Below are 26,209 nucleotides of genomic sequence, written 5' to 3' on the forward strand. Positions count from 1 at the left end.
ACTGGGGCGTTCCCAGCCTGCACAGCCCGTGTTGTGCAAGCCCCTGCTTCTCCCTTTCAGCTCATTAGTCAGCCATGGCAGGATTAGGGCCTCCCCTTTTATCCTGCTGCAGCTTCCTGCCCTGCCAGGAGCTGGGAAGGGCTGCCAGCTCAGCCTGCATAAACCCAGCCTGTGGTTTGCATGTTTCAGGGGTTCCCCTGTTCAGCACTGATTGAGTGACTGGGGAGCAGCTCCAGGAGCAGCCCAGCACCTCCCAGCAGTGTGGGCAGGAGGAGCTGGGACACCCCACAGCACAGCCATGGCCATGGCAGGGTTGGCAATGATTGCTGGAGCACAGGATCTGGGTAAGCACAGGCAGGACCCTTTTGGGCAGCAGCAATCTGGTCTTTGTGACCCAAAACCACAGCCAGGCTGGGAAGGACACACACTGTCAGCAGCAGCCGGGCTGGGTCTTTGTGGATTTCCTGGATAAAAGAGCTGGAGCAGGGGGGAACTGGCTGAGGTGAGGCCAGGGCTGCTACCCTTCCCTTCCCTTCCCTTCCCTTCCCTTCCCTTCCCTTCCCTTCCCTTCCCTTCCCTTCCCTTCCCTTCCCTTCCCTTCCCTTCCCTTCCCTTCCCTTCCCTTCCCTTCCCTTCCCTTCCCTTCCCTTCCCTTCCCTTCCCTTCCCTTCCCTTCCCTTCCCTTCCCTTCCCTTCCCTTCCCTTCCCTTCCCTTCCCTTCCCTTCCCTTCCCTTCCCTTCCCTTCCCTTCCCTTCCCTTCCCTTCCCTTCCCTTCCCTTCCCTTCCCTTCCCTTCCCTTCTCTCTAGCATCACCGTGTGGCCACCACACCCACTGGGAGCCACACGTTCAATCCAGCACTCTCCAGCCTTAAATACTCATTTACTACAAACCAAACAGCCTGAGCTGCTCTTTTATTGACCCTCAAGGAACCAAATGCAAGAAGTGCTCCTTCAGCACCCAAACCACAGTTCAGCCTGGCACAGGCAGCTTGTGCCTGCCATCCTCCTGCTTGTGCCTGCACAGCAGCTGCCTCCTGCCCTCGAAGAGCAGGATGCCAGCAGCAATAGCAGAGTTGAGGCTGTCCACGCCTGGCACCACGGGGATGAGCAGCCTCCTGCCCCCCGTGCTGGCTGCCAGCCCCAGTGCAGCTGGGCTCAGGCCCTGGGTCTCCCCTCCAACCACCACGGCCACTGGTGCCTTTGCCCAGTCCTCGTAGTAATGCTGCACAGCCAGCTCTGGGATTGCTGCTCCCTCCTCATCCTCGTGCTCGGGAGCAGCCCTGGGGCTGGGTTTCACAGGAGCAGAGGCAGCCCCTCTGGGCAGGGATGAGCTGCTGGGGGCGTTGTTGTCGGCCACGCAGACCTGGGTGCCCGCAGGGAGGTTGGTGGGTACAGAGTCCCAGTCCAGGCTGCCCACGATGGGCACACGGAAATGAGCCCCCATGCCTGCACGGAGCACCTTGGGCTCCCACGGATCCACACAGCCTGGGAAGGAACGGGGAGAAACAGTGACAGCACAGGGATCCACACCAAGGTGGGATTCACACCACAGCCAGCCATGCCAGCCACTCCTTACAAACTCTGGGGAACATCTCCAAGCACCTCATTCCTCCCTTACTCCCAAACTTTTCTCTTACCTTTGGTGAGCAGCACTTTCTCGCAGCCTGCTCCTGCTGCAGATCTCAGAATAGTGCCCAGGTTTCCCGGGTCTCGGATGTTGTCGCAGATGAGGAGCAGGGGCAGGGAGTTGGCGAGCTGAGCTGCAGGGTAGGACATCTTGGCAGGGTCAGGCTTGGAAAAAATGCCTGAGGAAATGGAGTGTGACAGGTTTATGAGTGACCCACCCCAAGGAGAGGCCTGAAAGAGTTGGCCCAAACCTCACTAAAGATGTGCTGGAGGAAGTGTTAGGAAAAGCACCACCTAAAGGAAGTTTGAGCAGAGTTTGTCACTTGGCAAGGAAAACATATTTTCCAGCAGTGCTATGTCTAAGGAAAGATTATTAAGAGAGTCATTATCCTAAATAGGAAGAGTTTCCCTTTGGGCAGTGTTGCAACTGTTTCAGAGGCAACTTACCGAGAAGCCCCTGAGGAGTTACGAGGTCAGACCAGGTCTTGATGTCTTCAAATTTCACCTTAACCAAGCTGGCTCGTTTTATCTCAGCCTCAGGCAGCAGCTTCAGGTGCCTCACGGTGCTGAAGAAGAGTGTCTGTGGCACAGCCCCTGCCTCCAGAGCATCCTTGATCAGCCTGTGCCCCTCCAGCAGAACCTTCCCGTGATTATCCCGAAACTTCTTTGACTTGGCGATAGTCACCACTTTTCTGTGGAGAAATCATTCAGGGAATGTGGCTGTGATGCTCACAACACCTCCAGTCTGACCTTCACCAGCCCCTCAGAGCTCCTCTGGGAGGTCACAAAGGTGATCTGAGGGATGGAGCACCTGTCCTAGGAAAAAAGGCTGGGCAGGGTGGCTCTGGGGTGACCTTAGAGCATCTTTCAGTACCGGAAAGAGAGGTGGTGAAGGACTGCGACAAGGGCCTGGAGTGCCAGGACAATGGGGAATGGCTTCAAACTGCCAGAGGGCAGGATTAGATGGGATATTGGAGAAGAATTGTTCCCTGTGAGGGTGGTGCGGCCTTAGCACAGGTTATCCAGAGCGGCTGTGGCTGCTCCCGGATCCCTGGCAGTGCCCAAGCTTGCTTGGAGCTCTGTGGGAAGGTGTCCCTGCCCACGTAAGGGGTGGAACGGGACGGGCTTTGAGCTCCCTTCCACCCCAACCATTCCCCGGTACCCTCAGCCCGGCAGCGCCTGTCAGACCCCCCTCCCTCCCACGGGCAGCCCTTTCCCTCCAGCCCAGCGGGGCTCTGAGGGGCAGCACGGCCGAGCCCGCTCCCCGCGCTCACCCCAGCCTGCGGTCCCCGGCCGCCGCCTTCTCGTACCACAGCCCCGGCGCGGCCGCGCCGCGCTCCACAGCGGGCGGCGGAGGCGGCGGCGGCGGCGGCTGCTCCCGGGGGCTCTGCGGCTGCAGCACCCGCACGGGGCTCCGCCGCAGCGCCCGCACCCCGCGCCGCCCGCCCGGCTCCGCCCGCGGCCCGCGGGGCCTCAGCAGCGCCCGCCACAGCGCCCGCCAGGGCGCCGCCATGACACCGCCCCGTGACGTCACCGCGGCACCGCGCAGCGCCCCGTGACGTCACGGCCGCCGCCGCCATGGCCGCCCGCAGGGCGCTGCACTTCGTGTTCAAAGTGGGAGACCGGGCCCGCACGGCGCGGTTCTACCGGGAGCTGCTCGGCATGAGGGTCAGCGGCGGCGATCGCTGGGCTCGGGGAGTGGCGGCTGCGGCCGGGAACGGGCGGCTCTGCGCCCTCCGTGTGCCCGGGGCGCGGCCCTGGGGACGGGACGGGGACTGGGAACGGGGATAGGATGGGAATGGGGATGGGGATGGGGATGGAATGGGAATGGGGTGGGGATAGGGTGGGAATGGGGACGGTGATGGAGACGGTGACAGGGATGGGGATGGGATGAGAATGGAATAGAAATGGAATGGAATAGAAATGAAATGGAATGGGATGGGGATGGGGTTGGAGCCGTTTCCTTCCTGCTCCCTCCCGCTTCCCCGGGCTTGGGGAAGGCGTTTCATGCTGGAATGAGGGGCTGGATCCCTGAGGTCCCCTCCCAGCCCAAGCCGTGCTGTGGCTCTCCAGGTGCTGCGGCACGAGGAGTTCGAGGAGGGCTGCAAGGCCACCTGCAACGGGTGAGTGCCCCGAGCTGTTATTCACACCAAAGTAAGGGCTGGCTTATCTTCTATTCAATTTCTTCCCTTGGAACCTCAGCCCCCCACTCTGCAAGTGTGGTGTTACATTGAACATAAATACCACATCTATGAATTTGTTCTTAACTGAATTATTTCTCAGCTTACCAGGAATTACATCCAGTTCCCACTGATTGTTTATATAAGCATGGCACTATCAGGGTTCTTGAGTTAAAAACCCCTCCTGTTAGCCGCAAAGGCTTTTGTAAAGAAAAAGGAATGAAAAAAAGAAGAAAGAGGAACACATTTTATTCTAAAGTGGAAGAAATCTTACAGTTTGGTGCACTTTCCTATTTAGCAATAAGGAAGTGATTATGTAATTGCAGCTAATGAGCAGCCTGTGCCCTTAAAGCACTGTTAATGAGGTGGAATTGCTTTTATCATATGGGCATGAATGACAGCCCGGGGTCAAATCTGCCAGATCTCACTCTAGAAATGCAACTCCCCCTTGAAACACAAATACTTGCAGCTCTTGGTGGTTCATTGCAGCACTAATGACATTAAAATATGGGTAATATTTATATGGCAGCCCTTATGATGGAAAATGGAGCAAGACCATGGTGGGCTATGGACCAGAGGACAATCACTTTGTGGTGGAGCTGACTTACAATTATGGCATTGGGGAATATCGCCTGGGCAACGACTTCCTGGTGAGTTCCACTGCAAGCAGCCAACCCTTCTCATGATAAACTCATTTACCTTAATAATTAGAAGCTCATTTGTTGTACGGGTTGTACCAGCTGCCTTTTTTTTTTAATGCTGTTTGGTCCCTTCAACACTTCAGTGCTGCTTTTGTGGTTGTCTGCAAGATGGAAGAGCAGATTTGTGCTCACTTAAACATTTCTGGAGCTCTGCCTCTGCTCTGCTGTTTGCTGCCAGATCCACCAAGGAATGCTGAGCTAGGAAGGACTTGCTGCAGGAAAACACTCTTATATTTATTATTTTAATCTTTTTTTTTGTGATTTAGTGGCTGGCAGCAGGTGGAGCTCTTGTGTTTGCTGTGTGAAAACAGGTGATGCCTCTGCATCCACCCCATGGATTGTGTTGTGTTCTCTCTAGGGCATCACTCTGGTGTCCAGCCAGGCTGTGAGCAATGCCAAGAAGATGGGCTGGCCCCTCAAAGAGGTCACCTCTGGTGTCTTTGAAACTGAAGCCCCAGGAGGATACAAGTTCTACCTGGAAGACAAGGAAAAGCTCAAGCAAGGTGAAATATTAACCCCTATTGGTGTCCAACAGAGATTTACCAGCGGGGTGTCAGAGTGTGTTTATTTTGATGGCATTTTGTAAAACATAACACTTTTTTTGTCATTTCTCTGTTAATTCTCAAGAATACCCATGACATTAACTGTGGGTTTTAACCTGTAATATGTTTGTAGCTAATTTGAAATTATTGCAATCCTCAAGATCCCGTGTGGAAGGTAACCCTGGGTGTCTCAGACCTGCAGAAGTCTGTGAGCTACTGGTCTGGCTTGCTTGGGATGAAAATATATGAGAAGGATGAGGAGAAACAAAGAGCTTTGCTGGGCTACGCTGATGACCAGGTCAGTCCTTGGAAAAATCACCGATTTCCTGAGAACAGAATCTTAAAAGGAAAAAGTTCTTAATTAAAGCAACTATGCCCTTAATTAGGAGTGTTTTAATTGAAGGTATGTTGAATTGAAGCTTTTAAAAAAAGCAGAGCTGTTTGCTCTGGCTCGGTAGGAAAGGCGTGGATGGGGGATTTTGGAATCACCAGGTGCTGGAGGAAAAGCTGCAGCCTGGAGAGCAGTGAGCAGTGTCCCTGCAGGCCAGGCTGTGTTTTGTGTTTTTCCCTGCAAGCCAGGCTGTTTTTCTGTTGCAGTGCAAGCTGGAGCTGAGGGCTGTAGGAGGGGCAGTGGATCACGGGACGGCGTTCGGCCGCGTCGCCTTCGCCTGTGCCAAGGACGAGGTACCAGCCCCCCTTCCCTCAGCCCTTTCCCATTTTTAGTATTGACAAAACACACCTTTTTGTCTTCCTGCCATTGAGGTGATTTGAGTTTCTTTTCTGTTTTCAGCTGCCCAGCATTGAAGCCCTGATGAAGAAGGAGAATCAGAAGATTCTGACCCCTCTGGTCAGCTTGGACACACCTGGCAAGGCCACGGTGCAGGTGGTGATTCTGGCTGATCCTGTGAGTGAAACTGGGAACAGGGATCAAACTGGGGTTAAATTCTCCTGGCCATTGGTTATAACTGAGCTGCTTCCTTCCAGGATGGACATGAAGTTTGTTTTGTGGGAGATGAAGCGTTCAGAGAGCTGTCCCAGGTGGACCCTAATGGTGACAAGCTGTTGGATGATGTAAGTGACTGCATGTTCATTTTCTTCCTGATCAGAGATACATGTAATTTTTCTCATAAAAATAATTATATTTTAAAATATTTTTATTCATTTTTTATTATTTTTATATATTTATTTTTCTTTTATTATTATATTCTGTTATATATTTTAATTTTCATTTATCCATAATTTTATTATTTTTATTATATTTTAGTATATATTTTGTATCTTAACCTTATTTATATTTTATGTTATTATTTTAATTATTATATTATTGTATATATTTATATTTTATTTATCTATATAATTTTTATATTTTATTTTTTTCATTTTCAGTTTTATTTATCTATATTTTTATTTTACTATTATATTTTAGTATATATTTTTATTTTAAATCTTATTTATATTTTGTTAATTTTATTATATTCCAGTATATATTTTTATTTGTATTTATTTTGAAAATTTTCACATTGTATTTTATTAGTTTTATTATATTTTATAATAAATATTCATATTTTATTATAAATAACCATATTTTTATTATGAATGTCCATATTTTTATTATACATTTCCATGTTTTTATTATTTTTATAAATTTTAAAATTTATTTTTTAAAATCTAATTTTTACTCATAAAAAATTGAGTTTTTCCTAGAAGCAAATTACCCAGGCTCGATAAGGAAAATAAATCAATTTTTAAAGCTCACTTGGTGCCCTGGTTGGACTTGTCCAGCCTCACTCTTGGGGCATAGTCACATTGTTTGCTGTGGCATAGAACATTGGTTTTCAGTGTCCATTCTCCTTATTAATGGCTAAAAAATAATTAATCCCTCTAGAGAGAGAGAGGGATAAATTATTCCTGCTGTTCTGAGCACTTCCCCTGTCTTTGTGCAGGCCATGGCTGCAGACAAGAGTGACAAGTGGTTTGCTGAGCACAACATGAAGAAAGTTTCAGCTTAGCTGGGGAATGGCCTGGGCTGCTCCTCCGTGCCTTGGAGCCCTTCCAAGAAAATGCCAATCCTGTTAAAGATCTGCCTTCCCAACCAGAGGCTGCTGGGATGTCCCGTGGTGGATTTTTGGGTTGATTTGAGCTGATGTCTCTGCCTTTCACATCTCCTCCTTCCCAAAAACTGGGGCTGTGCAGCAAAGGAGCAGCTGAGCCCTTGCCTTCAAAACCAGGGATCACCAGTCAAGAAAACCTCACATTTCTGTGGTGTTTGAAAAGAAAGGTGAACAGATTCGTTATTTTCTGATTAATTAATTGTCTGATTAATTTGCTTTAGCTGATGTCTATTTGCAGGCTAGAGAGGAGATTTTGAGGTAGCTGTGGCTACTCCCCCTCTCAGGTGGGGTGTGGGGTGCATCCCTTTATTGGGAACAAAGAAATTATCTGTGTGAGTGCTCCATCCTTGTTTCATTCCAAGGTGTTTCCCCAAATTCCAGGGGGAAATTTCACTCGAGAGCCCCTGGGGTGTTTCTCACTGGGATCCTGCTATTAATGGGATGGTTCTCACCCTTTCTCCAGGAGATTTCCATGAGCTGAGGCTGTGCTTTGGGGTTTGCAGCTGCACTGTCTGCTGAGGTGCTGGGGCAGCTCGAAAAAAGTTTTGCAGTTAGGTTTTGGTGAGAAATTTTGGACATAACAGTTCAGAGTTTGTTCTGTAGGAATGAAGTCACTCTGCTGGAAATGCAGGGAGTCATTCCTGGCATTGTTTGTGCTGCCTGACTGCTCGTTTTCCTGATGAAAACCTTAAATAAAATACCTTAAATATGATTTCCATTATGAAACTGAAATGAATTTCATGGAGAAGATCAGGCAGTGTTGCCACTTCTGAGCTGCAACAGGAAAAATTCCTGCTGCAATTTTGTCTGAGCTTTTCAATTCACTTTCAATGACAGTTTTGAATCCTACTGGTCAAATTAAACACGTTGATATTGCAGCATGGCAATTAATTAATTAATTAAGCCTGATTAAATTAGTTTTAATGACTGTTTTGAATACTATTTGTCAAATTAAACATGTTGATATTGGAGCACAGAATTTATGAATGAATGAATGAATTAAGCCCACTTCAATTTGTTTTAATGTTGGTTTTGAATCCTATTCATCAAATGAAACACGTTGATATTGGAGCGTGGCAATTAATGAATGAATAATTAATTAATTAAATGCAGGTTTTGAATCCTATTGGTCGATTTAAACATGTTGATACTGGAGCATGGCAATTAATTAATTAATTAAATATCGGCTTTGAATCCTATTGGTTGAATTAAACACGTTGATACTGGAGCATGGCAATTAATGAATTAATTAATTAATTAAATGAATTAATTTAATGAATGAATTAATTTAACTTAATTTGAATCCTATTGGTCAAATTAAACACGTTGATATTGGAGCGTAGCAATTAATGAATGAATTAATGAATTAAGACCACTTCAATTCGTTTTAATGGCGATTTGGAATCCTTTTGGTCAAATTAAGCACGTTGATACGGGAACGCAGCAATTAATGAATGAATTAGTTAATTAATTCATTCAGCCCACCTCCGCTCCGCCAGGGGGCGCTGCGGGCGGGGGGGGGGGGCGCGGCTTGCGGCGTGACGTCAGCGCACCGCCGCGTTGACGTCATCTGGCGGCGCCGCCGCCATGGAGCCGGCGGAGCGCGGGGCCGCGATGGCGCCGGGCTGCCCCGGGGGCCCGTGGGCCGTGGGCGAGGAGACGGCGATCCTGCACGGCGGCTTCCTGCTGGCCGCCCGCCTGCTGCAGCCGCGGCCGCTGCGGGAGCTGCGCAAGGCCGACTGGCCCCGCGCCGGGGTGCCCATCACGGACGCGCTGCGCGAGATCGGCGAGCGCTGCCCCTCGCCGCGGGGCCGCTGGAAGGAGGAGGCCGTGGCCATCGTGTGGGCCAAGATCCTGCTGCCCGCCCCTGCCGCGGCGCTGGAGTGGGGCTGGAAGGAGGACGGGTTCTTCTCGGTGGGCGCGATGATCCCCGATGTGAACCACACGGCGCTCTTCGAGCTGGTCAAGGCGCTGGGCGCGCCCCGGCTCTGGGTGCAGCTGCTGCTGGCGCTGCCCCCCGGCGTGTGCCGGGCACAGCTGGAGAGCTTGGTGCGCTACATCTCCAGCGACACATCCCCGTCCGACGTCACCTTCTTCCTGGACGTGTGGTGGGAGGTGCTGAAGCACAGGGAGGGACAGGAGGATGCCACGGTGGCGGCGTTCGGCGCTCTGATCCATCAGCACGGCGGGGAGCCCTCGCTGGAGGATGGGCTGCAGCCCCCCAAGAGGTTCAAGGGTGACCCCGCTGCCCCCGGGCTGCCGGCGGTGCTGCTGCAGGGCTTGAAGCAGATCCGAGGCTGCATCGCCCAGCCCCGCCTGAGGTGCCACGCCCTGGCCAACCTGGCCGAGCTGCTGTGCCTGTCCTCGGCGCTGGGGCCAGGGGACAGACCCCTGCCCATCGCAGAGCACCTGGCCAAGCTGAGTGCCATGGTCAGGCTCTGGAGCAGTGACCCTGACAGCCAGTACCACCCCTGTGGGCTGGGGGAGAAGGTGAGGGAGGCACAGAGGAGCATGAGCCTCCTGTGCCTGACCAGACCCTCTCGTGAGGAGCTCTTTGCTGGCTTGGACTTGCTCTGCAGCTTGTTGCAGGCCTGGGGAGAGGAGCTGCAGGACACTCTGAGGGCAGCTGAGGAGCTGAGCTTCGAGAGCTACCGGCTGCTGGAGGCTCTGACCAGGCTTGGGAAGAACCTGGATTCCCTCTCAGAGACCACAGACCTGGGAGAAGGTGAGACACATCTGGTGTCAGAGCTGGCACAGCTCACCAGGGACTTCCTGAGGGACACCAGGGCTGTCCTGGAGGATCTGGACACCAGCCTGGTGTCTTCAGTTGCCATGGCCATCATTGCACAGAGGCTGGACCACCATGTGGACACCTGCTCTGTTTTTGCATCTGAAAAGACCTGGGCTTGTTCAAAGGCCTGGGTCGAGTGCCTGGTGGAAAACAAAGCTCTGTTCCAGACCCCTGAGCTGGTTTTGAAACTGCTGGAGACACTGGTGAGCTTTGCCACATCCCACCATGACGAGGAGGCCCAAGAGCTGCAGATGCAAGTGACCAAAGCCATCGTGGAGTGTTACACTGAGCTCTCACTGAGTGACAAGAACAAAGTTATCTCGGGTGTCCTGGCGTCCTGGGGTGGCCCAGGTGTGTCCCAGAACGTGCAGGTTGTCAGGGAGGGGTTCCAGGAGGACCTGAATGTGACTTTGAACCAGATCACAGAGAGTGTGTCTGACGAAGGCCTGGCCAGGGCTGTGGCTGCAGTGGCCAGGCTGACACTGCTGTCCCCCGAGGCCACCGTGAAGCAGGTTTGTCACCTTGCTGTGGTCAACCTTGGAGCACACCAGTTCCTTGCCCAAATCCTCTGCTCCTTCCCAGCACTGAGCTTCCAGGAGAGCCATGAGGATGCAGGCAGGCCACGCAGCCTGGTGCTGAGGTGTCTGCAGGAGGCAGTGTGGGGGAAGCTTTCCACAGCAAGGGAAGAGGAGCAGTTCCTTCAGTTCCTGGCCTTTCTCATGCACCCAGGCTCAGCCACCCCCCTTGTGTCACCTGCAGAAGTGACCAAAGCCTTTGTCCTTCCCTGTCTGAAGTCAGACTCTGCTCAGATTGAGCTGAGCCTGCAGATCCTCAGTAAAGTTTTGGGAACACCGTCCTGCTCAGAGGAGCACTGGATCAAATCCTGCCACCCATTCCCGCTTCTCCTCAGCCTCTGCAAACTTCTGGATGGTTACACCAAGTACTGGCATCAGCCTAGGGAGCAGCTCTTCCCTTCCCTGGAGACCAAAGATCTGATTCTGAACGTCCTCTGCCAGCTCTGTGAGCTGCTGGGCCCAGAGATGTTCCCCTCCTCGGAGCTGTGGGTGCAGTCCCTGGCCTGGCTCCACAGGAAGGTGGCATCCCTGGACTGGACCGTGGGGCTCCGTCTGAAGAACCTTTATGGGGACCACTTCAAGAACGAGGTCCCAGCAACGCTGTTTGAGATCTGCAGGCTCCCTGAGGACGAGTGGACATCCCAGTCGTGGCCAGCCTACGGGCCGGGCAGCGGGCTGCTGGCGTGGATGGAGTGCTGCTGCGTGTCCCCCGCGCTCAGGGACACCATGCTGGCCCTGCTCTCCGTCGACGTGGACAACCCTGAGGAGGTGAATCTCTTCAGCAAAGGCTTCCTGGTGGCTCTAATCCAGGTGCTGCCCTGGTGCAGCCAGGGGGAGTGGAAGAGGCTGGTGCCCGTGGTGGAGCAGCTGCTGCACAGGCAGGTGCTGCACGTGCCCTACACGCTGGAGTACGTGCAGCACCTGCCCCTGCTCAACCTCCGCCCCTTCTCCTGCCACCTGCAGCTCTCCGTGCTCCTCCTCAGGGGCTTCCAGCTCCTCTGCAGCTCCAGCTGCTCCAGCTGGCTGCCCCCAGAGGCCTGGCTGCACCTGGTGCAGCTCTACTGCTCCAGCCTCACCGAGCTGCTGGCCTCCCTGCAGGCCACGGCGGGAGCCGCGGGCCAGCCCTGCGCGCAGGAGGTGTCCTTCACCTGCATCCAGCTCTTCTGCCACCTGCTGCACGTGGCTGCCATGCTGCCAGCTGGGGGCTGCGAGGAGCCCCTGCTGGTGGTGGCCCTGGAGGTGCTGTCCCAGTATGAGGCGTCCAGCAGGGCTGACGAGTCGCCGTGCGCCGCGCTGCGCAGAGCCAACGAGGGGCACTTCCTGCAGTCCGTCACCCACGGCCTGGGGCACCAGGAGCTGCGCTGCACCCTCCTGCAGAAGCTCAGCAAGCTGGGAGCACGCTCAGAGCGCTGAGCCTGGACCTTGTAAGATGTGTAATAAACCCTTGTTTTTCATTTTTGAGTTTGTTCCCTCCCTGCTGTGTTCTCCCACTAAGCAGTGGAAGCAGGAGTATAAAGATGGGTAGGAGGAGCCGCTTTGGTTTTCCATTGGAATAACTGGGCACAGCTGTTCCTGAGCCAAACTGCCAGTTCTGTGGCTGCAGCCTTGCCTGCTGGCTCTCTGCATTTACACAGCAGCCTCCAGCATCGAGGAAATCACTTCCCTCTGGCTGCTTTGCCACCAGCCCTCTCCTAGTCCCGGGAGAATTGCTGGTTTTGCCACGTGCTGCCTGAGGCTGGAAAGCAAGTTGGAGGCTGGGAATCGAGTTGGGTGAGTTCAGGACAGGCAGGAACCTTTGGAAATCCATGTGTGCTGCTTCTGCCCCGAGGTGGGGGTGCAGCAGCAACCCCACATGTAACGCCCCCACCCAGCAATGAACAGCACGTGGAAGAGCCAGCCAGTGGTGTGACTCAGAGAGGAAATCTTTATTGGTCTCCTGATAGTAAATAGGGCAGTGTTAGTGCAAACTGAGGTGCCTCATTGGCTGGGGTTTTTTTTTGGTCCTTACATAAGGCACGTTATTCGCAATGAAAACAGTGAGATACAACATCTGTAAGGAGTTGCAGGAGTTTGTAACATCAGCTGGTCTCGGTGGTTACTGTGACTGTGGAGTCTCTGCAACAACAGCCACATGTCGGAAGAGGCCCTTTTTGTTTTTTACACTGTATCCAGAACGGCAGCTGTGGTTGGGATGAGGTCCAACACCCAGAAGATCCAGGTTCCGCAGAGCTTGCCTGCTGGTTTCAGACAGAATGAAAGGCACAGAGTGGTCACAGGTCTCTGGGCATGGGGGCTGTGCCAGGGCTGTGCCAGTGCAGTTCCCTGCCTGGAGCTGGCACAGGAGGCTGCAGGAGGAGGTGGCTGTCCTGGCTGGTGCTGGCTGCAGGGGATGAACTCAGCTGTGGTCTGATTGCACACATCCTGTGGTGCAGGGCAGGCTGCAGAGCCTGTGCCCATTTTGCTGTGACTAAAAGTGGAAATGGGCTGAGCCGGTCAAGGATCAGCTCAGCATCCTGCTCTGGGGTTGCTGGTTCCTTCTGTGCAGCCCCAGTTGTGTCCCTGGCAGCCTCACGGGGTGGGATGGGGCTGCAGGGATGTTTGCAGGGTGTGGCGGTGCCAGCTGCAGGGCAGAGCAGGGCAGGGCGTGCCAGGTGGTGTTAAATACCTGCTGAGGGGATGCAGGCCAGGTAAAAGCAGCTGTGGTTAGGTGAGGGGAAATTGCACCCCTTGCCAAGGAGGGGCTCTGCACAGTGCTCTGTGTGTTGGTGGTGAGACAAGGTGGGTTCCTGTCCCCATGCTGCCCTGAGACAGCAGAACCATCCTCCTGTCCCTCCTGTCCTGGAATGAGCTTCTGCCCTGCTGGGAGCACAGGGGTGCCCCAGGACCGTCACGGGTCTGTAGTGAAAAGCACCCAAAAGCACCGGGTGGGTTGAGCGGAGCTTGACCCCAGCAGCAGCAGGAGCAGGTGAGGTGCAGGTGGGCGGTCGGAACAGGGCTGTAGTGTAGAGCTGAGGTCAGCAAAGGCCGGGAAGGGCTCTGCAGAGCTGTGCTGCAGCTCCAGGCCTGCCTGGGGCCGCGGCAGCTCCGGCACAGGCTCCCCGTGTGCGGGGCTGGGCCCGCTCCAGCATCGCCGCGCCGGTGTCCGGTGTCAGCGCCGGGCGGGGGGGCTGGAACAAACCCCTCTCGTGTAACCCTCGGGCCGCAGAGCCGCATCCCAGCGGGAATGTCGCTGCTTCCAGGCCGGCTGGCTCCCCCTCGGCAGGAGGACGCGAGCACAGCCCTCCCAGCCCCGGCTGTGCTGCCCGGAGGCGCTTCCAGCCGAGCCGCCGCTCCCTGAGGGGCGCTGCCCCGCGCCAGCCCCGCCGTTATCAGCTCCGTTATCTGCTCCGGTGCGCGGCAGAGCTGCGGTAGAGCCGGGCGGCCTTGCGGCAGATGAGCGTGAACCAGTAGAGCTGGGGGGCGATGAGGGACGCGTTGGCGATGTTGCAGTGCAGGGGGATGCGGAACGGCACCAGGTACGCCGGGATCCCCACCTGGCGGCCGTACGCCGCGTACATGAACGGGAACAGGAGGATGCGGCACAAGAAGAAGGTCACCAGGACGATGATCCCGTTCACCTTGTGCAGGAGCGTGTCCTGCATTTTGAGCTGGGGAGGAAGGAGGTGAATGTGGGGTGAGCAGCAGCCCAAAGCTCCGGGGCACTGGGAGCATCCCGGAGGGCTGGAGGAAGGGGAGTGGGAAGGGATGGAGGAGGGCAGGGGGCAGGGGTGGGAATGAACGTGGTGCAGGAGAGGGCAGCACCAGCCCGAGGCACAGCTCCCAGCTCTGGGATGCCACTGGGCTTCGTGGTGGGAGAAAGGGAGGAAGGCAACGCTGCCAGAGAGATCTGTGCTACAGCTGTGGGGCTGCCTCCCCCTGAGACACCCCCAGCTCAGCCATGCTTGGAGAGGGGCTGATGGAGCCTGGAGCAGGGAAAGGGGATGAACTGCAGCTGGGGGCTTCCCAGCCCTGAGCCCCGTCCCTCCTGACCTACCTGCATGAGGATCTTGCCCAGTGAAACAAAAGGCGTGCTCAGCTCTGCTGTGAAGATGCAGCCCACAAAGAAGTCCCCCAGCTCTCCCCTGAAGTGCTGTAAAGAAAGGCAGCGCTGAGCACGGGGCCCTGCAGACACCCAGCACGTCCAGGGGGTCCTGGACTCCTGCAGCAGCCCTTACCTGGGTGATGGGGGTGAGCACGATGAGGATGAAGAGGTGGTGGGTCACCATCAGCCTCTCCTGCAGGAGGAAGCTCCACACGCTGGCCAGGGAGTGCTTCTTCTCCAGGATCCCCTTCTCCTGGCTCTTGTGCCAGTGGCACAGGTACATGACATAGATGTCATAGGTCATGTAGGGAACCAGCACCCAGACATACTCCACAGCCAGCCAGTGCCTGGGGAGGAGCAGCACACACACAGGCATCACAACAGCTCCCAGCACTCACTCTGGGAGATAGAAGAGCCTTTAGGACTGAAATGGCAGCATTTCAATGGATTTCGAAGCTGAATTTTAACTCTGTTTGGCTCAGGCTGAGCCAGAGAAAGGTGCCTGGTACGTGTGGAGGAAGGATCTCAGTGCTGACCCTGCTGCTGCTGGGCTGTGCCAGGCACTGAGCTCAGCCTGGCCAAGCACAAACACAGCACTAAGGATGGATCCTGATTAGCCCCACAGCCAGGTGGTTGCTACACAGAGGCACAGCATTTTTTGGTGTCCAGCACCAAGCCAACACCTTTGCACAGGTGATCTCCTCCCTAAGCCCTCAGACCCCCAGAGCTGGTGCTTGGTGGTGGAAATCCCCAATCCTGGGTCTCTCCTGCCTGTCACACTGCACCAGCTGGCTGCCTAACCCAGGCAATGCTCGGGAAGCACGTGGAGAACTCAGAGTTAAGAGATGGCTGGCCTGGAGTTTGGAGAGGGAAGCACAAAATATCCAATATAGGCAATAAACCCCCAAGAGGCGTTTGTCAGTTGGGAAATAATTGCAGGCAGCTGCCTGTTCCCAAAGCATGTTGGAATCCTGGTTGCACAATCTGGGCAGCAGCAAGCCCTGCTCTGCAGGGACACCAGCCTCCTTAAAAAGTCCTGCATGAAATCACACTGATTAAAAAAAAAAAAAAAAAAAATTAGACAAAACCACCCTTTGCTGCTGCTTGGAGAAATGTAGCTTGGGGCTCAAATCTCTTTTTGCTCTCTTGCCATCCCAAGAAAAAAAATTGTTGTGGCAGTTCTGCTCCAGATGGGAAGATGTGAGTGGTGTGAAGCACGGGTGGCAAGTGATTGTGTTTGCTAAACTTGCCCAGGGCTTTGGAGGGCAATTACAGCACCAGCACTATAACGATTGTCTGCCTCTGTAAATAAACTGGCAAATTTTACTGCAACCTTTGTGATGCTTCCTGGCTCGCTGTCTTGCTGTCATCCTCCCTGCTGAGCGCTGGGCTCAGTTTCCTCCAGATTCAAAGAAAATCTAGGTCTCTGCCCACAAAGTGTTTGCACAGAGCCCTTGGCCTCGAGTACAGCCAGGCAGGGAGACAGCTCTGGGGGAAGGAGGGCTGCTGGCAGCACCTTCTGTCTGTGTGGCTTTGGGATCCGTCATCTGCCTTATCTCTACAGCAGAAATTTTATTTCAGAACAAAAAGATAACTCATAGATTGCCTGGGTGTTAAGCAGGTGTGAGGATCTGGGTAGATATCACTACTTAGAGCAAGGCAAGATAATTCTTATCTGTTGTGTTAAAGACAGGTGTGCTGTGGCCAAGGTGGCAGCCATTCCTAAAATTCACCATAAAATCAGTGTGTGACAGTCAAATTCCAGCTCAGCATAATTATATTCTTCCCTCCTGCAATCTTCTCTGCTAGTCTGGATAATAGCTCTGTTTTTAAGCCTTCTGATCCAGATTACACTATCACTCCTCCTGAGAGCCACTTCTGGGCAGTTCATCTCAGAGCACAGAGGAAAAGGCAGCAGGATTTTCCTTCAGCGCAAACTCCATCCCAACTTTACCATTTCTGGACTCTTTCAGAATCCTTTTGGATACACCTCTAAAATCAGTTCTTACCGGTCTGCTTGGCTCTGGAGCAATTTCAGTTTCCAGTAAGGAGGCTCCCTACCCTTTCAGAGCTTTGATATCCGTATTTTTGTTATATACAGCCCCTTTTCCAGCCCACGTTCCAGCCCATCCCTTGAGGGCACTGTGCTGGCAGAGCACCCCCAGGCCTGAGCAAGCTGCTGCTGTTTCAGGGGCTGTACAGCCAGCACATTGCCCAACGCGAGTGGGGCAAAGAGGAGCACGAAACCGATTTTCCTCTCCCCTTTGTACAACGTGCAACGCAAGCCTTTGGCAGAGCGCATCCCCGGCACATCCCCAGGGGGCTCTGCCTTACCTGTCGTGCACCACGTTCTTGCAGCTGAGCATAACCGTGATCCCCGACACCGTTGCCATCGCGGCTTGGACCGTTGATACCAGCCTGAAACGGACGGAGAGGAAAGGGCTCACCCCAAAAGTGACCCCAAACGGGCCGGGGCTCGGGGCTGCCGCCAGGAGAGCGGGTGGCACCGGGATGCCCGCTCCGCGCACACCCCAGCGGCTCGTCATGGCGAGGACGCGTCGGGGTGGCCGTGCCAGGGGGAACCGTGCCAGCTCCCGTCCCTTCCACCCCCGTGGGCCCGGGGAAACGCTGCCGGTTCCCCGTGGGCAGAGGGAGGGAGGGATGGAGAGCTGCAGCGGAGCATCCCCGCCCCGACAGCGGTACCGCGGCGCGGGTCCGGCCGGGCAGGGATGCCGGTGCTCGGGGGATGCTCTCACTCGGGGGATGCCCGTTCTCCGGTGGGATGCCCGTTCTCCGGTGGGATGCCCACGCTCGGAGGGATGCCCGCACTCGGGGTGCTGCTCCTGCCGCCGGTCCTTGCACCCCCCGCTCGGGCCAGCCAAGGATCGTCCCCCGGAGCGTCGCGGCATCCCCGAGTCCAGGCTCACGGCCGGCGGGACTCGGTGCTCGTGGCCCGCCCGGATCGCTCCCGGTCCCCATCCCGGTCCCGCCGCTGCCGCCCGTACCTGCCGCTGAGGAGGATGCGGTCCTTGAGGCTCAGTGCCGGGGCGGCCCAGCGCAGCAACCGGATGCAGAGGATGAAGAGCCCCGGGAAGAAGGCGGAGGCGAGGGCCAGCGTCCGCCACATGGGGACGAGCGCGCTGTCTCCCGCCGCTGCTTGTCAACAGCCGGCCGGGCGGCGGGAGAGCCCGGCTCGGCTCGGCTCGGCTCAGGTAGGTCCGGCTCTGCTGCCCAGGCTCGGCTCGGCTCGGCTCAGTCCGGACCAGCCCCGCCGCTCCCGCCGCCGCCGCCGGGACGCGCCCCGCTCCGCCGGGCGGAGGCTCCGCCCCCGTCCGGTTAAACCCCGCCCCCTCAACGGAACCACGCCCATCCCGGCACCTCCCCGGTGCCCCGAGCCCCGCCCCGCCGGCGGCCCCGCCCCTCCCGCGCGCTGCCGGCGGAAGCGGCGCCGCCATGGAGGAGGACGAGCCGGAGCTGGAGGCCGGGCTGGAGGCGGCGCTGGAGCTGGCGCCCGCCGTGCAGGCCGCCATCGAGCAGGTGCGCCGGGCGGGTCCCTCCGCGCAGGGGACAGGTGCGGGCACGGCCCGGGGCCGCTCGGTGAGAGCCCGCGGCCGGCTCCGAGCGCCTCCCGCCGGCTCCGGGCCTTCCGCTGCCGGGCCCGGGGAGCCCCGCGCTGGCCGAGCCCCGTCAGCCCCCGTGGGCTCCAGCCGGCCGGGCCCGCGTCGGGGGCTGAGCGTGGCTCGTGGTGTTCCCGTCGCTGTTGCAGACGCGGTCCGGGTGTGCGGAGCAGCCCGGTGTCCGTGGCTCGGCTGGAATTGGGATAATGGGAATGTCCTGGTTCTGTTGTGGTGAAACACACATTCCGAGGGTGCTGGCACTGCCCAGGATCCCCAGGGAATGGGAATGGGTACGGCCCCGAGGCTGCCAGAGCTCCAGGGGGGTTTGGGCACCGCTCCAGGGGTGCCCAGCACTGATCCCTATCTGCACTTGGAGTGCAGCCTTTATCTCCCATCTCACCTCTTGTTTCATATGCTCTTAATACCTGTGCAGATTTGGGGTTTGTGGGGTTTGATTGAGTGTGAGTTGGGCACTGCTCCAGGGGTGCCCAGGGTGGGGTTGTTGGGGCTCTGTGCAGGGCCAGGGCTGGGCTGGATAATCCTTGTGGATCCCCCATAACTCAGGGTATTCTGTGTTCCAGTGTTCCCTGAAACCCTTCCAGGCACCTGGAGCCCATCCTGTAAGAGCCCAGGGTCAAACCGTGGCTCTTGTCCTCTTTGAGCCTGCCCTGCCTCGCCTGCAGTGACTCTTCCATCCCAAGGGCTCTTCCTGGAGCAGAAGTCTGGGCAGCAGCAGTGTCTGCCTCACAAAGCAGCACTCAAATTTAACTTTTTGCACTTTCTTGAGTGTTGAGGTTTGTGGGTCGCTTTTGGTGGCCCTCTTTGAAGAGCAGAGGGTGACCTGGGAACTGGTAAATTAAATAGCAGCTTCTAAAGGGGACCTAGAGCTTGTCGAGAGAAAGAATCCTCTGCACTTGTAGACATGAGTTTTTGAGCAGTGGAGAACCCATCACATGCCTGGCTGAATTATTTTAACAAACATTAAAGCTGTAGGAAAATATTCACGTGCTGAGCACTGGGAGATGCTGAGGATGGCACCACCTGCTGCTTTCCATTTTCCTCTCTAGCACCTCTCAGTAACCCTGTTGTTCCTGTCGGTGCTCCTTAACCAGTTTTGGGGCAGAAGCTGCCCATTTCTGGTAAAATGAGCAGAGCAGGCTCTGCTGCCGTGCCGGAAGCGGGGTGGGGAGCACAGGCAGGGCTGGTGCCCCACCAAAGCCAGGCCAGCACTTCTGATTAATGAGTTGTGACAGATTGCTGGGAGTGACAGCTCCTGCAGCTGCTCCAGCTGCCTGCAGCACTGATCCCTATCTGCACTTGGAGTGCAGCCTTTATCTCCCATCTCACCTCTTGTTTCGTCTGCTCTCAATACCTGTGGAGGTTTGGGGTTTGTTGGGGATTGGTTGAGTGTGAGTTGTGAGCAGCATGGGCTGGGTGTGATGCTGCGGTTTGCTCTTACCGTGGGGTGATGTCAGAGCATTTTCTTCCTTCACCACGGCCTCGTGCAGGTTTGGCAGCTGCCTGCTTCTCCTGGGCCACGGGAGTCACTGGGAAGGCTTCCCAGGAGGGCTGGTTCTGGCAGAATTGGCTTTAATCTCACAAAATCGCTGATTTCACAGTGCAAAATGTGTAAAACGTTGTGTTTCACGTGCCCAGGTGTGAAGGCTTTCGGTGGGCAGGGGGATGCTGTGGGGGATCAGCTCTGCTTTTGCCAGAGGTTGGCCATGATGGCTCTGTAAATGTGGGACAAATAGCAGAATCCTGGAATACTTTGGGTTGGAAGGGACCTTAAAGACCATCTCATTCCTTCCAGCATCCCAGGCTGGTCCAAACCTCATCCAGACTGACCCTGAACCCTTCCAGTGATGGCACATCCACAGCTTCAGTGTGCTGGCAGAGAAGGGAAAGCACCACACTCCGGTCTGTGGGCACAAAAAGCAAATCCTGGCAGTCGTGTTTGTGTTGTTTGAGCTGCTGAGGAGAGATGAGATCTGTTTGCACCACAGCTGCTCTTCCCCCCTGCCCAAACCATTCAGCAGATTGTGTTTCTCTTCTGTGAGAAGTGGCAAACCCAAGTCTCCAGAGAGCTTGTACAGCCACTCCTCAATTCATCACGTTTCTGATTCCAGGGCTGTGGAAAGCAAACCCTCTAAAAAAGAGCAGGGCAGAGCCTCAGTTTGTTCAACAAAAGCATCAGCATGGTTTGGGATACAGAGCTCGTGTGTCCTGGGAATTCCTGGATGGATGGGTTGTGCCAGGGCTGTGTGTGTGAGTTATCTGTGTTGATCCAGGCTGATAGCCACAGGAATTTTGGGAGGTCACAGCCCTGCAGAGCATGTGGATGCTCTGCTCCTGGCCACTTGTTAGAGAAATGCTGTGAAACACAGCTGGAAGTGGGTGCTGAGGGAATTAGAAGTTGTAGAAGCTGTGTAAAGTTACAGAAATCACTGATATTGGTTGATTGTGTTTGTTTTCCTCCCTCTTTCCAGGTATTTCCCAGCCAAGATCCGTTGGACAGAGCAGATTTCAATGCTGTGGAGTATATTAATGCTCTCTTTCCCACTGAGCAAGTAAGTAATGCTCCAAATACTCTCAGGCTTCACTTCCACACGTTTTACTATCAGATTTTAGTTGCACCCTTTACTATCAGGGTAACCTGATAGCAAATGACCAAAGCAGTGTTTAAACCTGTACCCAAACCTTTCATTATGAACAGTAGCACAGGAAATGAAGCTTTAACAATAATCACTTCTTAAATTTGCAGCTCACAGTGTTACTGTCATTATGTGGTGCTTGCTGCAGTTAAAGTCCTGCTTTGATGTGTAGAAATAAATTAATTTTCTCTGTAGATGGAGTAAATGTCATAACTTGCCATATATCAACCATTGGTGAGTTCCTGGGGTTTTCAGCCAAATCAGGCAGGTCATGCCTGTACAACATCACAGGAGAGTTTGAACCCAATTATTTATTTTGAGAATTAAACAATGATATTGCTGTGGGCCCACATCCCTGCTTTGTGTTCCCAACTTCAGCCCCAGGGGGAGTTTTGGATAAACCTCTTGCCAAACAGAGATGTTTCTACAGGTGAATTTTGTGTCTTGAGGCTGCTCCAACATCTCTCATGTCTGAGATCCTGTGCAGCACCCTGGTTGTGCCTTGCAGCTTTCTCCAGTGCTGTGGCTTGGCTTTTTTTCCCCTTTGCCAGCAGGGAGGAGCTGTTTCCCCAGCAGTGCCTTGTCTGCATCCCCTCCCAGGCTGTTTTCTGTGGCTCTGGGCTCTGCAGGGGGGTCTCAGCCCCAGGGCTCTGTCCCCATGCCCAGTGCCCACTGGAGGTCACTGTCACACCGCTCTGCTGCCAGAGCACAGGGCACAGCTCAGCGATGGGGGGAGCCTGACCTGCCTTTTTCTGCTCTTTGGGATGTGGCAGAGAAGCAGCTGAGGTGTTGTCTCAGCTCCTCCACCTGTAAAACAAAACCATTGCTCTCCTCTTCCACAAAACCCCTGTGTGATGGAGTGTTTGGGATCACGTATTCCTCTGTAAAACATTCACCTTTGGGATCACATATTCCTCTGTAAAACATTCACCAGTTCACTTCTGATTATTTTTTTTTTTTCTGTTCTAGTCTTTGGCAAACATTGATGAAGTCGTGAACAAGATCAGGTTGAAAATAAGGTAAATATTTATATTTCTGCGTTTCATTGCATCTCAGGTCTGATTGTGACCAAGGCTTCATAAAGTGCTTCAGGATTTAGTTTGTTTAAAAGGCATGGATAGGACCAGCTTCGAGTCTAACAGTGGCACAAAACAATTATAATTTTTATGGCATAGAAACAATAATAATTTTTATATTTCACTTCTATTATATGCCCTTCAGGCTGTTTAAGCTGATGGGTTGCAAAGTGCAGCTTTGAAAAACAGCTAAGAACCAAAAAATACCAAATTTTAGTGCAGTTTGAAGGCTGAGTGAGCAAACTACCCAAAAGACTCAGTTGCTAAAAATTCATTGTTTTTAGGGTTGGAATATAAATTGTAAAAACTCCCACTCTGTGTTTTTAAATTGTCATTATTGGTCCGAAAAGTACAAAATAAACACAAATGTGCATGAAATAATTAAATTTTCTGTGCTGGCTGATACTGCCAACATGAAATGATTGAGACAGCATTTTCACATGTGGGAAGCTGAAATGCAGACAGACAAGGGAGAGCTGACAATATTGCTTAAGGGAACAGGAATGCAAGAGACCCTGGGTAAATTAGGAAATGGATTTTTATTTTTGCAACAAGACTTTGAAATTGTGCAAGATAGTGCCATTGAACAGAGAGGGAGGGGGGAAATAATGAGTTTAGCATTGGTTAGAGCAGTTTTTTTTGTTGTAAATTGGTTCTGTAGCTCTCAGGACTCCCCGAGTCGTTTGGGTCAGGCTCCCAGAGCTGGGTTTGACACTCTGGGGTTTTTCCTGCAGGAGGTTGGATGACAACATCAGAACTGTGGTGAGGGGCCAGACCAACGTGGGACAGGATGGCAGGCAGGTATGTGCAGTGCCAGGGCCTCTCAGCTTGGCACCTCACCCCGAGGAATGGCTCTGGCAGGCACAACTCCACTGCTGCTGTTCTGAGATGTTCCTGTGCCTCTTGCACTGATGAGCGTCTCCCTCAGTGCCCTGCCTCCCCCTCTGAAGGGAAGGGAGTGAGGAATTGATTTAAAGATCCAAAGCAGGAGGCCTGTGTGCCACTCTGGAGCTGATATAAAGCAAGCAGCACTGAGCAGGTACAAGTACACTTGATCCTCCTGGGTGGGGATCAATCCGAGGCTGTTTGTCCTTTTCACTGAGCTGTTTGCTGGGGTGTCCCAAGTTCTGTCTCTGTGCTGATCACTGCTGCCCCTTCCCCTTGCAGCTCCTCAGGTTTTCACTTGTTTTTTTGCCTGGCAGAGGTGTTTGCTGGAGGTTCAGCCCTGGTGAACCATGTCTGCAGGGGCTGTGGGTGCTCAGCTGATTTTGGGCTGTCACCTGCTTTGGCTCTATTTCCTGTCGTGTTTTAGAGGGCACTGAACCTTGAACCATCAGTCAGAGTTCCTCAGTGACTTCTTAATACCAGCCTCAACACTGGCATGGGGTTATGCCCCTCTCTATTTTCCACTTCTTAATACCAGCCTTAACACTGGCATGGGGTTATGCCCCTCTCTATTTCCCACTTCTTAATACCAGCCTTAACACTGGCATGGGGTTATGCCCCTCTCTATTTCCCACTTCTTAATACCAGCTTTAACACTGGCATGGGGTAATGCCCCTCTCCATTTCCCACTCCTTGCTGCCACAACATTTGGTATCTATTTCTAATCTTATTTCTGCCACAGAGCCCTCAAGGGAATTATTTAAGCTGCCTATATTTTTGTCTTGCCTTAGAAAAACACGGGAGATGCTCGCCTGTCGTGGCAGAATTAGTTGAATCATGGATGTCTCAGCAGTGCTGTTAAACTGGGGATGTGCTTGGGATGAGGCTTACCTGGGAGTGGTGCTGCTGTAATTATTGTGCAGGATTGAGAGCAGCAATCAGGTGGGGTGGCAATTACAGAAATTGAGGAGGGAGTGGAAGCTGGTGCAGTGCTTGGAGAGTTTGGCTGTGGTTGGAAAGCTGGACCTGTTGTAGCCTTTTGGGCCCATCTGGGAGGATAAATTCTATGAGAGGCCACAAAGGAGTGGGATTGAGAAGAGTTGTGGGTGAGAATTGCTTGGAGAAAAGGATGAGCACGTGCAGTGCCATGATCAGTGTCTGAGGGGCTACAGGAGCATTTCTGTGCTGTGGAAATGGGCCAGCTTTGCTCAGAGCTCTGTCCTGGGTCTGTTCTTTCTCACTCTTCCATCCCTTTGAAGTTCTGCAGGGCATGCACAGTGTCCTGCTCTGAAGCACCAGGAAGGCAAAGCTGTCTGTGCTGCCCTTCCTTCAGTGGGGTTGTACAGGAACCAGTAAAAATCCTGATTAACTAAAAACCTTCAAGTGTTCACTTGGGTGTCCTTGCAGGACATGTTTCAAGTGGCCTGGAGCTGCAGTTAATCACAAATATTGCTGTCTTTAGCTGTGGATTTTCCTGTTTTCCCTCATTTTGCTGCTTTGCAAAGTAGAAGCAAACTTTAAGACAGATTGCAGAGCTTGCAGTGCATGGGCTGAGGCCAGACAATCTCCCAGGAGCACAGCTGTTGTTTCTTACTTTGAGATCCTAACAAATACTGAAACCATTCAATTATTTAATGTGTTACTTCTCTGGGAAGAAAAATAGATTGATCTGAACTGCTGTGAGCTTTTTCTTTCTATGTTTCTAGTCCAAGCCCATCGTTTCACACCTGGATTTGCATTTTTTTTGTGTGAATTGCTGGAACCAGACTGTTGGAGTGGCAGGACTTGGCTGGGTCTTGAAGTTTAAAGCAGTGAAGGAGCATCAGCAAGCTCAGATTTTGGAGATCACAGGGACCTGGAGCAAAGGAGGTCTGAGGAACTCCTGAATGGCATTTCAGTTTGAGATGGAATTTTATATTTGTTACCCCCAAAATCAGAGAAAACATAGAATGAGCATTTCTTTTTGTTGTCACCCTTGCCCTGTGTCCCCTGAGTGTCCTGGGTGCTGTGTGGGGGAGTGAGGCACAGCCCTTTTCACATGACCACCCTGCTGATAGCACATTGTGGGGGTGCAAACCTTGTTTTCCATCTTCAGCTGCCTGCTCCTGTGCTGAAAAGTGCCTTTGTTTTAGCAGCATATTCTCAGGGGGAACCAGGGACACTTGGAAATGTTTTTATTGAGTGAGAGGCCTGACTGCTCCCACTTGGAGAGGAAGGGTTTTATTTTCCATGCAAGAAGTTGTTTTGAAACAACTGAAAACAAGGTGTTGTTAAGGCAGGTCAGTTCTGTGCTTGGAAGGGAGTTGCTGTTTTCCTTATTTAGTTTTCCTGCTAATTTGGTCCCACAGCAAAATTAAGTTCTTGTTTCTACTCATCTGTTCTTACTGAATTTGTAGCAAACTTGTATCCTCAAGCCTATTTCCCTGCAAAATTGGATTGACACCTCCCCGTGGACAGACAGTGCCATCCTGTGAGCCTCACCCTCAGGCAGCCCAGGATGAAGATCATTATTGCATTTTATCATCACAACCACAACTGCAAACCACCCTTGATCGGGAAGGAAACAGTTGGCAACCAGCTTTTGCAAGAGGTTTGAGACAAAGCTCAAAGGCAGCCACATCAGTAAATTCAACCTCTAATCTTCTTCCATTTGTAGCTCTTAAGAGTTAGGGATGTCTCCTGCCTGTAGTGCACAGAACTTGGCTTCTGGAAAAGTCAGAACTTTTGGAAAATTCCTGCATTTTGATTTCCATCCCTTGGCATGCTGAGATCCAAGGGGAGCACTGCAGTCCATCATCCCTTTGAAAGCATGTGCCATAAATAAAAGTGCATCTGAGCTCTGATTTTGTAGCTGCTTGGATTTCAGTGGGAGCTCAGGATCTTGTGTATTTAGCTGCAGGATTGGGCCTGAAAGGTGTTTTTCAAAAATATCTTCCCTTCAGTTATTCTCTCCCAACAAGCCCTGATATTGTGGCCAGTGTTTGCCAGCATTGCCTGTGTTGTGTTGGAGATGTCCTTGTCTGAGGGGTAAATAATAGTTTGAATAAACATCCTTTCAGTCTCTGACTTCCTTCCAAGGGAAGCACAAGCCTTGGATGCAGTGACAGAAGGAAAAAAACGTTGTTTAAGTTCTAGCAAGCCAAGAGGGGATTCTTTGCTGAGTCCCTGCCCCTGTGCTGGTCCATCCCATGCCCTGGCAGGTGAGGGAGCTCAGCCTTGTCTTTCCCATCTCCTGTCAGCCAGAACTGCCCAAAAAATGCTTGGGAATCTTGTGCTGGCACTTGATTCAAAGCTGATTGAATTACTGGGGTTTATCACCAACCTGCCCAATCCCTTTTTAGACACCAGTGATCCAAGCAGGTTCTAGAA

At 53.3% G+C, this 26,209-nt stretch overlaps 5 protein-coding genes across 8 annotated transcripts in view; 3 read left to right on the forward strand and 2 right to left on the reverse strand.

Moving 5' to 3' along the window:
* Positions 1-876: 876 nt before the first annotated feature.
* Positions 877-3,140, reverse strand: MRM3 (mitochondrial rRNA methyltransferase 3). The gene is made up of 4 exons (XM_058037877.1): positions 2,902-3,140; positions 2,075-2,319; positions 1,639-1,806; positions 877-1,486 (listed from the first exon to the last, which is right to left on the reverse strand). The coding sequence occupies exons 1-4, from the start codon at positions 3,138-3,140 to the stop codon at positions 972-974; spliced, it is 1,167 nt and encodes a 388-aa protein (XP_057893860.1). The 3' UTR covers positions 877-971.
* A 46-nt stretch (positions 3,141-3,186) lies between these two features.
* GLOD4 (glyoxalase domain containing 4) lies at positions 3,187-7,873 on the forward strand. Of its 2 annotated transcripts, XM_058037535.1 has the most exons (9): positions 3,187-3,295; positions 3,701-3,750; positions 4,337-4,457; positions 4,867-5,011; positions 5,212-5,348; positions 5,648-5,734; positions 5,841-5,954; positions 6,035-6,121; positions 6,994-7,873. In XM_058037535.1, the coding sequence occupies exons 1-9, from the start codon at positions 3,206-3,208 to the stop codon at positions 7,057-7,059; spliced, it is 897 nt and encodes a 298-aa protein (XP_057893518.1). In that variant the 5' UTR covers positions 3,187-3,205; the 3' UTR covers positions 7,060-7,873. The 2 variants fall into 2 exon arrangements, with proteins under 2 accessions (XP_057893518.1, XP_057893519.1); XM_058037536.1 differs by lacking the exon at positions 3,701-3,750 and having other exon boundaries at positions 3,205-3,295.
* An 875-nt stretch (positions 7,874-8,748) lies between these two features.
* GEMIN4 (gem nuclear organelle associated protein 4) lies at positions 8,749-11,981 on the forward strand. Its single transcript, XM_058037782.1, has one exon. It carries the CDS (start codon positions 8,749-8,751, stop codon positions 11,938-11,940), a length of 3,192 nt encoding a protein of 1,063 aa, XP_057893765.1. The 3' UTR covers positions 11,941-11,981.
* Positions 11,982-12,428: 447 nt separating this feature from the next.
* TLCD3A (TLC domain containing 3A) lies at positions 12,429-17,735 on the reverse strand. Of its 2 annotated transcripts, XM_058037784.1 has the most exons (5): positions 17,614-17,735; positions 16,943-17,026; positions 14,742-14,955; positions 14,561-14,656; positions 13,814-14,174 (listed from the first exon to the last, which is right to left on the reverse strand). In XM_058037784.1, exons 1-5 carry the CDS (start codon positions 17,733-17,735, stop codon positions 13,905-13,907), a joined length of 786 nt encoding a protein of 261 aa, XP_057893767.1. In that variant the 3' UTR covers positions 13,814-13,904. The 2 variants fall into 2 exon arrangements, with proteins under 2 accessions (XP_057893766.1, XP_057893767.1); XM_058037783.1 differs by having other exon boundaries at positions 12,429-14,174; positions 14,561-14,955; positions 17,614-17,683.
* Positions 17,736-18,046: 311 nt separating this feature from the next.
* The window catches only part of VPS53 (VPS53 subunit of GARP complex), a 63,874-nt gene continuing 55,711 nt past the window's right edge, over positions 18,047-26,209 (forward strand). For both annotated transcript variants that reach the window (XM_058037767.1, XM_058037768.1), the window contains exons 1-4: positions 18,047-18,145; positions 20,715-20,795; positions 21,849-21,898; positions 22,690-22,756. In XM_058037767.1, coding sequence (XP_057893750.1) covers positions 18,062-18,145; positions 20,715-20,795; positions 21,849-21,898; positions 22,690-22,756 — 282 coding nt within the window. In that variant the 5' untranslated portion in view covers positions 18,047-18,061. The remainder of the gene's footprint in view (positions 18,146-20,714; positions 20,796-21,848; positions 21,899-22,689; positions 22,757-26,209) is intronic.

The sequence above is a fragment of the Melospiza georgiana genome, chromosome 19, assembly GCF_028018845.1.
Source record: "Melospiza georgiana isolate bMelGeo1 chromosome 19, bMelGeo1.pri, whole genome shotgun sequence".
NCBI classification, from domain to species: domain Eukaryota; kingdom Metazoa; phylum Chordata; class Aves; order Passeriformes; family Passerellidae; genus Melospiza; species Melospiza georgiana.

Coding starts and splice junctions, on each gene's coding strand:
- MRM3 (XM_058037877.1), bottom strand. CDS start 3,140: ATGGCGGCGCCCTGGCGGGCGCTGTGGCGGGCGCTGCTGAGGCCCCGC. Junction 2,320..2,901: donor GCCGGGGACCGCAGGCTGGG/GTGAGCGCGGGG, acceptor ATTTCTCCACAG/AAAAGTGGTGACTATCGCCA. Junction 1,807..2,074: donor AACTCCTCAGGGGCTTCTCG/GTAAGTTGCCTC, acceptor CCATTTCCTCAG/GCATTTTTTCCAAGCCTGAC.
- GLOD4 (XM_058037535.1), top strand. CDS start 3,206: ATGGCCGCCCGCAGGGCGCTGCACTTCGTGTTCAAAGTGGGAGACCGG. Junction 5,955..6,034: donor TGGTGATTCTGGCTGATCCT/GTGAGTGAAACT, acceptor GCTTCCTTCCAG/GATGGACATGAAGTTTGTTT. Junction 6,122..6,993: donor GTGACAAGCTGTTGGATGAT/GTAAGTGACTGC, acceptor GTCTTTGTGCAG/GCCATGGCTGCAGACAAGAG.
- GEMIN4 (XM_058037782.1), top strand. CDS start 8,749: ATGGAGCCGGCGGAGCGCGGGGCCGCGATGGCGCCGGGCTGCCCCGGG.
- TLCD3A (XM_058037783.1), bottom strand. CDS start 17,001: ATGGCAACGGTGTCGGGGATCACGGTTATGCTCAGCTGCAAGAACGTG. Junction 14,956..16,942: donor AAGAACGTGGTGCACGACAG/GTAAGGCAGAGC, acceptor GCTCCTCCCCAG/GCACTGGCTGGCTGTGGAGT. Junction 14,175..14,560: donor TGGGCAAGATCCTCATGCAG/GTAGGTCAGGAG, acceptor CTTCCTCCCCAG/CTCAAAATGCAGGACACGCT.